At 34.0% G+C, this 11,581-nt stretch overlaps 2 protein-coding genes across 3 annotated transcripts; both read left to right on the plus strand.

The window, feature by feature from the left end:
- Positions 1-746: 746 nt before the first annotated feature.
- Positions 747-2,869, plus strand: LOC18600339 (uncharacterized). The gene has a single exon (XM_018121152.2). The coding sequence runs from the start codon at positions 807-809 to the stop codon at positions 2,688-2,690; it is 1,884 nt and encodes a 627-aa protein (XP_017976641.2). The 5' UTR covers positions 747-806; the 3' UTR covers positions 2,691-2,869.
- Positions 2,870-5,983: 3,114 nt separating this feature from the next.
- LOC18600341 (sugar transporter ERD6-like 5) lies at positions 5,984-10,571 on the plus strand. 2 transcript variants are annotated; one of them, XM_007030716.3, is made up of 18 exons: positions 5,984-6,205; positions 7,229-7,291; positions 7,474-7,563; positions 7,655-7,714; positions 7,910-7,975; positions 8,071-8,136; positions 8,212-8,287; positions 8,379-8,443; positions 8,595-8,687; positions 8,809-8,889; positions 8,983-9,067; positions 9,186-9,229; positions 9,312-9,374; positions 9,456-9,515; positions 9,619-9,672; positions 9,766-9,825; positions 9,962-10,076; positions 10,165-10,571. In XM_007030716.3, the coding sequence occupies exons 1-18, from the start codon at positions 5,993-5,995 to the stop codon at positions 10,284-10,286; spliced, it is 1,476 nt and encodes a 491-aa protein (XP_007030778.3). In that variant the 5' UTR covers positions 5,984-5,992; the 3' UTR covers positions 10,287-10,571. The 2 variants fall into 2 exon arrangements, with proteins under 2 accessions (XP_007030778.3, XP_088663099.1); XM_088806973.1 differs by lacking the exon at positions 7,229-7,291.
- The last annotated feature ends 1,010 nt before the right edge of the window (positions 10,572-11,581 follow it).

The raw sequence follows: 11,581 nt of genomic DNA on the forward strand, positions 1-11,581 counted from the left end.
AAAAGAAAACTTAAAATATATGAATAAAAAAGATATTTTATTATTTTATTTATCACATTTGTAATATGTAAAAGAGTTATTAACATATAAACTCGAAGATACGATGAAACCCATTGAGCAGTCGTCAGAGTATGATAATATTATTAATTTTTTATAAATTTTTTAACAGTAAAACGGTATCAAATAAAACTTGGAACATATGGAAAAATAAAGAAAAATTGCTGTTCTTTTATAAACATTAAAAGTAAACCCCTACGTTGCACATACCCGTCCAGCTTATACCCTCAGCTTACTTACCAAACATATCACAACTCCCTCCTCTAAAATCAACGTGACAAAATTCAGAAGTATTGTTGGAAGCTTTATTCAAACTTCACAACTTTTCTTAAAGCCTTCACGTGGTTAAGGGTGAAAATTTTGTTGGGATTTTTTTTATATATAATATAAATTTATAATTCTTATTCTTTTAATGTATCATATTTTTTTTATTTTTTGACATTAAATTTTATTTTTAAATTTTTTGTATTACAAATACAGTTTATGGATGGTATAATTTTTATTTATAAAAATAAAAAACATTAAAGTTAAAAACAATTTTCATTATTGAAGTTTTGAAAAAACAATTTAGCAATTTCTTTTTTATTATTTTTAGAAAAATAAATAAATATATATATATATATATATATATATTTGGGGAAGGAATCTAAAATTAGAAACATTAAAAATATAATAAAATAAAAATAAGACCACCAACACATTGAAAAGAGAAAAGGGGGGGTTAGTGGTCCGAAAATTGAAGCCAACTGATGACCACCCACCCTTGGCCATTCTTGTCAAGTGAAGAGCAGATGATGATGAGGACCTGGAAATGCACTTCTTCTCCTTCTTCTGTTTTGCAATTGCGTCTCCTTCTACTTGGTAACTCCCATTCTTTCTCTTCTCTTCCTTTCTTCTCCTTTTCTGTTTCTCCTCCTCTTTTCTTTTCTTCTTTCCAATCCCCTTTTTCCTCTACCTCTTCCTCCTGTTTCAAGAAATCCAGGTATGGGTTTCACAGGATTGATGATGCCTTGGATTTGTTCAATCACATGCTTCGCACCCGTCCCATCCCTTCTATTGCTGAATTTACCCAATTAGTTAGTGCCATTGTTAGAATGAAGCATTATGAAACTGCTATTTCTCTGTTTGGACAAATGGAATTAATTGGAATCAGACATGATGTTTATAGTTTCAGCATCTTGCTTAATTGTTTTTGTCGCTTGCATCGAACGGATTTTGGGTTTTCGCTTCTGGGAAAAATGTTGAAGCTGGGTATTCAACCAACTACCGTTACATTTACCACCCTCGCCAATGGGTTGTGTATTGAAGGTAAAATAGCTGAAGCAGTGGTGTTGTTTGATGACATTGTCAGGAATGGCTACCAAACTAATTTGATTACTTATAGTACGATAATTAATGGTCTTTGTAAAGCAGGATACACTAGTGCGGCTAGTAGATTGCTAAGGAAGATGGAACAAAATAACTGCCTAATCGACATAGTGATATACAACACAATCATTGACAGTCTTTGTAAGGACAAGCTTGTACCTGAGGCTTTAAACCTTTTCTCTGAAATGACAGGTAAAGGCATTCTGCCAAATGTTGTGACTTATAGTTCCTTAATTCATGCTATGTGTAATTCAGGTCAGTGGAAGGAAGTTACTAGATTATTGACTGAAATGGTTGCTAACAATTGCAAATTAGATGTTGTCTCTTATAATATTTTGGTTGATGCATTTTGCAAAGAAGGGAGGGTTTCAGAGGCTTGTGACATTGTTGAAGGAATGATTCAACAAATTGTTGACCCCAATACTATTACATATAATACATTGATGGATGGATATTGCTTGCAAGGCAAAATGGATGAGGCTAGAAAAGTTTTTAATTTGATGATTACTAAGGGTTGCGTACCTGATGTTTATGGTTACAACATCTTGATCAATGGATGTTGTAAAGATCAAAAAATAGATGAGGCCATGGCTCTCTTTCACGAAATGTCTCGAAATGGATTAGTACCTGACACTGTTACGTACAATGCTCTTATTAATGGCATGTGCCAACTAGGTAGACTTTCAGCTGCACGACAACTTTTTGAAGAAATGAGTGCTTGTGGCCTAGTTCCAGACGCGATCACTTACTCTACTTTGTTACATGGCTTATGCAAGCATGGTCATGTTGATGAGGCGTTGGACAGTTTTCATATCATCCAGAACAGTGGGATAGAACCTTACATAGTCCACTATAATATCTTAATCGATGGCTTATTTCAAGTTGGGCAACTTAATTTTGCAAGGAAATTGTTTTGTGCACTACCAGTCAAAGGTTTACGGCCAGATGTTTACACTTGTAATATCATGATCAAAGGACTTTGTAAAGAAGGGCTACTAAAGGAAGCGTATGAATTATTTAGGAAAATGGAATTGAATGGCTGCTTGCAAAATAGTTGTTCTTACAATACAATAATCAAAGGATTTTTTCAAAACAACGATGTGTCAAGGGCAATGCAAATTTTACATGAGATGGTTGATAAAGGATTTTCTGCAGATTCTTCAACAGCGACAATGCTACTGGATCTATTATGTAGAGATGGAGGAGACCAATCTATTTTTGAGCTGCTTTGTAGAAACTGCGCAGATGATCAAATGTCAACATGAAATGACTTGTTATCCATCAATCTTTGTTTATTAAATTCTATTCTAAAAGCTTTTGTATGCTGCAAAGAATTCAAGTAACCATAATTAAGTTTTGTCATTTGTTTTGGCGTTGTTACTAGGTTGTGGTGGTTTGCAATTCTCATTTGCAGAAAATATAAAGAGTGGCCCTTCTATGCCTAGTGCTAATTGTTTCATGGTCTTTAAACTATTTCAGATGCCGTGAACAATGGTAGATTCATACGAGGTTATTTCCAATATTTGTCGTGAAAAATTCAAGGAAAAAGCATCTTGTGTCTCCTTTTCTGATAATAGTGCAAAACTTATGTCAGGAGCACACTGGTTCAGGTCTTCACATGTACCGTAGATCAATAAAGTTCAAATCACATCTAAAATTTCTCGACTTCCATCAACCATATTGATTCCTTTGTCACATTTTTAGCTTGAGTTCTATTATCTGATACATAAGGTTTATTTGTATAGTTCTGCAATCAGATGTAGCGGGATTTTATTCATTAGGCATGTCAGGAATTCCATGGATTATAATGTCAGAGGCTAGTCAACAACTTCTGTCTTGATTTCGTCATTCATTTAATGTATAGCTAATAGACGGTCTTTTCTTTTCCCAGATATTTCCTGTAAATATAAAGGGCTCAGCTGGAAGCCTTTGCAACCTGGTGAACTGGTTTTGTTCTTGGGTTGTTTCTTACTCTTTCAACTTCTTACTCCAACGGAGCTCTGCTGGTGATGCCTAATGCCACTCTTTCCCTGATTATTCTCTCTGTGTCATTACTTCCACTGGGGTTATCATACTAAACCATTAATCATTACACTATTCCTGGAACATTCTTCATATTTGCAAGCATTTCTGGGCTAGCCATCAGATTCATTGCAAAGCTAGTGCCGGAGACAAAGGGGCGAACACTAGAAGAAATTCAAGCATCAATGACTCAGTGTATGATAAGAAATACAGGCAGACTGACAAATTTAGTCATGGTGGGGGATTCAACTGCATTGATCAAGACATATTCCAGCATTCATCTATGCCTTAGGCTCAGCAGGATGCTTGTTCTTGACCTTGTTTTAATTTGCATCTACCGTTATGGTTTTTTCATGAGTACATCAAATGAAGATAAGATCAAATAGAAGAAAATCCATCTTTCAGGCCAATCTGCTTTGCTTTCAGGCTTGGCAAAAAACAAGTTAAAGCTTGAGGGACAGCAAGACGGGCCTGGTCCAAAAAATCAGGCTGGAAACTAAAGATTAAAGTCAACTTCTCACAGATTTCACGCAGCTCAACTTTCCACTTCTAGGAAAATGGAATTACAGTTGAAGTCTCACTTGTCGCAAATTATCGTTCAAATGTTTCAAGACATGATGTTTTTCTTAGATTTTGGTGGAAAGGCATGACCCCTTTTGGTACTTTCTTCCTGTCTTATGCACTAAAAAATTCAACCCCTTAACCACCTCCAGGACCTGAAGAACTCCATTGACAAATCAGGGATTAGCTTGGTAACAATATCTATCTCGCAGCTGGAAGAAATTAAGATGGCTAGATTTCTTGTTTCTTCTAATTAAAAAAATTAAGATTTTGGGTATTATCCATAATCTTCATTATTAAAAATAAAGTGAAAATTAGATTTTTCCATTTTGGGTTTGGATTAAAGAAAGGATTGTTGATCCATCAACAAGATTTGTTATAGTGCTTTAACTCATTCACAAAGATTAGGGTTGTTGGAGTATCTAATCCAACATTATCTGGATTTTTTAACAATAATTTCTCCAATAATGTACTCAACTCTATTGAAGGGGTGGGTCCCATCTTTCATTATCATAAATGCCACCCTACATGCCTACATTTTCTGTTTGCTTTTATCAAACCAAACTATAAAGTCAAAGTTGCTTCCACAAGCAACAGGCAACAAATTCAATATTTAATCAGTAGGGAACAAGAATTAAATAAAGAAAAAAAAAAGGGTCTAATAGTAGCTTCTTGCCTAAAAGTTGGGTTTAAAATATTAGCATGTTTTTGTTATGAGACAAATAAAGAATGGATGCTGCATTAGCAATAATTGATGGCTTATTTGACTTGTAATCATATGCATATCTATATGTACCAAACAAAAATCATATGCATATATATGATTAATGTATATCTTGTTTTTTCGCTCAAATACAAAAAAAAAAAAAAACACATGAAATTCAAAATAAAATATATTTCAGATTATTCAAAATATAGTAATTTTCACTTGTTATAAAAATAGATATCATGCACAGTCAATTTCACATGTTCGATTCAAAATGTCTTATGTAAAATCTCAAGATATCAAAGATAAATTTACATATATTGAGCAAAATCATAATCATAATTCAACAAAAAAATTCATACATTAAAAAAAATATTATTCCAAAATTAGAACAATGATATCATATATAATTATATACATTTTCATGCTCAACATTATTTAATAAATTGAGAGAAAATATGATAAATACTACATGACAATAAAATTCACATTAAGATTGATTTTCATAAAATGAAAACATCAAATAGATATCAAGTTATTTACCTAATTTGCTAAAACCAAAAATCTAAGATCAAACATTGAAATCTTTTTGAAGCTTGAAAAAATAAAACTTCAACTTTGAGATGATGATGATGCTAACACTTGAGAAATTAGAAAATCACGTTAATAACGTGTTGTGAAATATAACTTAAAAAAATATTTATGAGATAAAAGTATTAATAAAGTAAAAAAATTTAATTAAAATATATGTATTTACAAATGAAGTAAGAAATCTATTTATAGGCTAATAACTCTTATGAAAATAGAATTTACAAGATAAATATAATGTTATGGGATTTGATTTAGATTGGTTAAACCTAAATTTTAATCAAATCTAATCAAATTACACTCCTATGTTTGTCTTGCTAGACTACTTGATCCGTGTCAGCCACTTGGCCTGGTCTGAACTCTTGGATTGTGAAATAATAGATATTCACACATATATTTAAATTTGATATATTAAAAAAAATAAAAAATTTAAAAAAATCGAATAGCTGCACATTTTTTATTTTTTTAAAGAAAACTTATCTTTCACGAAATAAGCCAAACATACATAAATAAAAAGCATTAGGTTAAGTCATTTATCTAAACATAGAAATTAAATGATACCTAACAAATTGACAAAAGAAAAATAGTACGTGGGCCATTTTCTTAACAATAGTGCTAATCATACACTTTCTCCATGGAAGACAAGTCTAATTCTTCTTTAAGTTGGTTTGTTTTCAAGCACTTTTCTATATGTATAGTCTGATGCAAAATAGGAAAATGGAGAGGGAAAGCATGGAGGAAGGGCTGTTAACAGGGTATCAACCAAATGAACCAAACCCTTCTAGCAATGGAACTGGCAACCTTGCCATGCCATTGCCACCATCGACAGCTTCCTCGCTCAGGCTTGTTCTTGTCTTCAGCACGTTTGTTGCTGTCTGTGGCTCTTTCTGTTATGGCTGTGCTGTAAGTTCTTCTTCTTCTTCATTCTGTAAGGTTTTTTTCCTTTGTCCAAAAAGAAGAGTAGCATCAGTTTGATGAAGTATTCTAAATTTGGAAATGTTTTAAGCTATGTTTTCAGTTTTATTTTTCATTTGGAAATTGAAAACCATTGAAACATTTACATTACAGAAAGAAAGTTTAAAGTCAAACCTTTTACTTACTATATATATATATGTATTATATTATTATGAGCCAAATATATGAACATTCAATGTCAAAGAGAAAGTGCTAAGAAGAAGCAATTTCATAATTTAGACCATGTTATGGCTTTACTCTATCAACTACTTAAAAAAATGTGAATTAACTACTTTGCTGGATAATACATATATTTTAGTTATTGAAATGTACACTTTGTTAGTATTAACGGATTTGATTTTTAGATTATGAACTATATATATATTTTTTTGAAAATTAAGATTATGAACTATATATAGACACTATATATTGCATTTAGGACTCCTTTTTGATATATCAGATCGGTCTTTATGATTAGATTTCATTTTGCCTTGAACTTAAAGATATGTATCTACCCAAAATTCCACACTCAGTTGTAAGTGACAAGACTATGATTTAAGACTTAGATGTAACCATTTTGATTATGAATTTTATCACTTATAGTTTGAGTTGAAGTAATAATTGGAATGTTAGCTGTAAGAAAAATTAAAATGTGACAGAAGGGTTTGGTGTACGATCCAATAATTTGGATAGCCAGAGCATGGAAAACGAATCCCAAGAACGGGTTCTTGTCTTTTCCAACAAGTTTTTGATAGAATCTAGCAGTCAAAACAAACTTTGTTCCAACTTCTTACTGTAAAAGATGATGTTCGGGTAGTTGTTGGGTTACAATGAAACAACATTTGAGCAAGGCCAACCACATATAACCTGTTCACAAGCTCAAAAAGATGAAGAATCGAAAATAACTTTGATTATATTTGGTAACAATGATCGAATTGATATAAAAAAATAATCATGCTTTCTTGACACCAGCTTGGTTATTCATCACCGGCAGAGTCTGGGATCATGGAAGATTTGGGCCTCTCTGTGGCAGCAGTTAGTACACCCCCAATCTTTTCTTTCTGTCTTTTTTTTCTTTGGAAAGGGCAAACTCATGTATCAAGCTTCAACTTACTTAAAACGCAAGAAAGCTTAAGATCAAGTTCAGTTTCTAATCTTTGTTAACAATTGGATGTGCTGCAAAAAAAATTCATGATGGCAATATCATCAATGTGCAGTACTCCGTTTTTGGTTCAATCATGACAGTTGGAGGAATGGTGGGTGCAATTTTAAGTGGGAAGCTAGCAGATCTTATTGGTCGTAGACGTGTAAGTGTTTTTATTTTTGGAGATATCATAAGATTTCAACTTGAAGTGAATGCATAATGGTTCATTCCTCTGTGTTGATGCTTTGAGACAGACAATGTGGTTCTCTGAAGTATTCTGCACTGCCGGTTGGCTTGCAATAGCATTTGGACAGGTTAGCTTCCACTTTGAATTCTTTCCCTCCCAAAGCTATGCTCTATTTGATCGTAGAGTTTCTTGCAAAAATCTCCTGCTACATCCATTAGTGAGGCACTAAGGTCTTGCTTATGAAACTTCTGGGTTCTGTAGTTCTATGTTTGCTTATTTGTAAGACGATCTTAAATAGTAAATGTTCAATTCTTGTTGGAAGAATGCTTTGTGGCTGGACATTGGGAGGCTGTTAATCGGATTTGGAGTTGCGATGCTTTGTTATGTGGTAATTGTACTGAGTTCAATCATACGTACATGCAGTTTGTAATTTACTTACACAATTAGATGTCTGATGATACCTGAACTTTCCACAACAAGCAGGTACCTGTTTACATAGCAGAAATAACACCTAAAAGTCTCCGGGGTTCATTTGCATCAACAAATCAAGTAATACTAAACCTTTATTAACAATATGCTGTTTCAACATATCACTTATGGATCTGTGTTTTCGCAAGCATGCAGTTGATGACTACTTCTGGTTTTGCAATTGTATTTTTCACTGGGACCTTCATTTCATGGCGTGTCCTGGCTATAATCAGTATATCCTTATGCCCTTCTGTTTTTCTATTAACTTAAGCCAATGGTAGTGTTAGTGTAGTTCTGTTTCTAACAAATTCTGTTTTCTTCAGGTGCTGTTCCCTGTGTAGCACAGATAATAGGCTTGTTTTTCATTCCAGAGTCCCCTAGATGGCTGGTTAGTCTGACTCAATTGTGTGGCCAATCCTAGGATGCTTTTTAAGTCCATAACATGTCAGAGCCCTGATCTAAAAGAAATAATGCACTTCATTCTTCATTTTTCTTTGAGTTGATGCAAAGTAATGCCCAAAAGATGACCATTTCTACAGGCAAAATTTGGTCGAGAAAAAGAGTTTGAAGCTGCTTTGAAGCGACTTAGAGGAGAGGATGCGGATATATCTGAAGAAGCAGCTGACATCAGAGTAGCCTTTCAGCTTCATATCTTTTTTTTAATTCTTCTTTTCATTTTCTGCCATAAAACCAAGTAACGACTTAGTTTTCTCATGATAACAAGAAATGTTATGTGCTTCCATTCTCTTGTAGGATTATATGGAAACTCTCCAGCAACACACAGAAGCTAGTTTCCTGGAATTGTTCCAGAGGAGATATGCTAATTCACTCATTGTGAGCTCAGAATAGCAATAGATTAATAAACTGCAATCACCTTTTGTGATTTGCCTGATCATTCTATAATATATGATTTCTTGGAATTGGCAGGTTGGAGTTGGCCTAATGCTATTGCAACAACTCGGAGGAAACAGTGCAATGGTATTTTATGCTGGCAGCATATTTGTAGAAGCTGGTAACTTTAGTCCTTCTATGTTGGTTCCTATAATTATTTCAGTAGCAGTGAATTTCTTGTAAGCAATAAAATTTTAATGGTATTAGAAAAAAGTGACAACGGAAATTCTTTGCAACAGGTTTATCTGCTACCATTGGCCTTCAAGTTGTAGCTATTTTACAGGTAACTTCCTCTTCCAACTTTTAGTGAATGTCAAATTTTGCTTCAAGCATTTTTGAGACACATCAACAAGCTTTTCTTGCAGATTCCAGTAGCTATTTTAGGTTTATTTTTGATGGATAGATCTGGTAGACGACCACTTCTAATGGTTAGTGTTGTAAAGAATTCATTCTAAGGTAGTGAAACTGTTGAACAACAAGTCAGAAATGTAGTATTCCAATTTAAGCAGGTATCTGCAAGTGGAGCGTGCTTCTCCTGCTTCCTTATAGGACTGTCATTCTGCTTTAAGGTATAACAAGTTAAGTTTAGATATTTTCTTCAAACGATTGTTTTTTCTTTTCTAAATGTTTATAGTTTCTCTTTCTAAAAACGTTTCTTTTCTTTTATATCAGGAACTCCCCCACCTGAAGGCACTTACTCCCATTCTAGCACTTACTGGCTTTTTGGTACTTCAGTCTAACCAAAAGATGTTTGTTTCCCTGTATATTCTTCAAACTTTGGCCAAACTATATATAAATTGATCCATACTGCAAACTCAGGTCGTTGCTACAGCTTACACAATAGGCTTGGGAGGAATACCATGGATTATAATGTCTGAGGTATGTAACATTTCAGGATCGAATGCCTGCATCCTTGCTAACAGTTATTACTTGCATGAATTTAACATATCAAGGTTGCCCAATAGCTGGAGACAAGACATCCATTTGACTAAAACATGTCCATAATCTTTGTCAGATATTCCCTATAAATGTCAAAGCTCAAGCTGGAAGCCTGGTGACTTTAGTCAATTGGTCCGTTTCTTGGATTATTACTTACACTTTCAATTTCATGATGGAATGGAGCTCAGCAGGTCATCCCTCTCTCCCTCTCTAACAGATCAGTAACCAAGACGACATGACTACTGAACTAAAATGTATTGGCAAACATCATCATTGCAGGAACATTCTTCTTTTTCTCTGTAGTTGGGGGCTTAACTGTTCTATTCGCTGCCAAGTTGGTTCCAGAGACGAAGGGAAGAACACTTGAGGAAATACAAGCATCACTTACTCCTTTTCTGTAATAAGCATGAATTCACCAATATCTAAAAACAATATACATATGGGAAATATACACATAATAAGCTCTATTATTGGGGCCGTTAATAGGCCTCGGAAACCTGACCCCAACAGTTTTAGTAAAAAATCCATGCAATTCACTACTGGAAGAAACAGTATGACCTCACGGCTATATCGTCTGATATTAATTGTCATGATTCACAGCTTTACATTTTTGTCTCATAAGTTGAAGGTGGTGTAAACTCTTATATTTTTAATATCACTTTACTATATAGTCGATGTGGGATTCATGGCTCTCTTTTTTAAAATCATGACATCTTCTTTTATTTCCTGTTGGGAGTTTCTCTTCGGCGTGAAACTTTGTAACTTGTTGGGAGTATAATTTTATCTATGTAAGATTTGTGTCTACGCAAAGACCGTGACACTATGCGTTTGTTTCACAAGAAAGATATGTACGGAAGGACATTTGAGCAGCCCTCTAAGGATTATGGTGGAGTTATGCCAGATATGATGTTGTGGGTTTTATTGATTATACTTAAAAGGTTAGGAATTTTGCTTTTTGTTTTGTTTTGCGTCACAAAGTCTCTCACTCTTGATCTTAAGAAATTTCATGTTTCTCTGCAAGTCTTATTGGGACTTTGCTTTTTGTTATTCTCCTTTGTGAGAAATTATGAGCAATAATATTCCTGCCTTTAAAAAAGAAAAAAAAAAAAAAACAAGGAAGGATATTTGAGCGGGCCTCTGTTTAGCAGCAGAGATTAGTCTGGTATGAATCATTGAATAACCTGTTAAATGGCTCCTTCTGTTGACTGGAAACAGAAATGTATTTAAGGGGTAAATACTGAGATATGGGAAGGTTTCTGTTCTTTCAAATTACCATATATCTCATGAAACATGGGATTCTTGGTTCCCCATGTGAACTGGTGGTTAAAATTAATTTTCTTGGGTGTACAGCTTTAGCAGATGAATTGGCCTCTGCCCCCAAATAAAGAGAAGAAAGAACTTCGGCAGATGAATTAATCTACCTTTACTAAAGCTAGTAAACTGGCAGTAGATGGGGTCTGTCACATTCTATTTCGTTGTATCAGCATAGTACTCCAACATGATAATTCATTTTGATTCAGTAAAGCAATATTAAGTTGCAAATTGGAATAAGCAAAATGTGCCTTCACATGTCATGAGACGATGTTTCACTGGCCTAATACCCTTTACAAATAAAACCAACCTCCCCCCACACAACAAGAGCAAACAACAAAAAACTCTCCATGGCAATAATCAGACCTGGTCTTCAACAATCTGC

Source organism: Theobroma cacao, chromosome 5 (assembly GCF_053813885.1).
Source record: "Theobroma cacao isolate CCN51 chromosome 5, ASM5381388v1, whole genome shotgun sequence".
Classification (NCBI taxonomy): domain Eukaryota; kingdom Viridiplantae; phylum Streptophyta; class Magnoliopsida; order Malvales; family Malvaceae; genus Theobroma; species Theobroma cacao.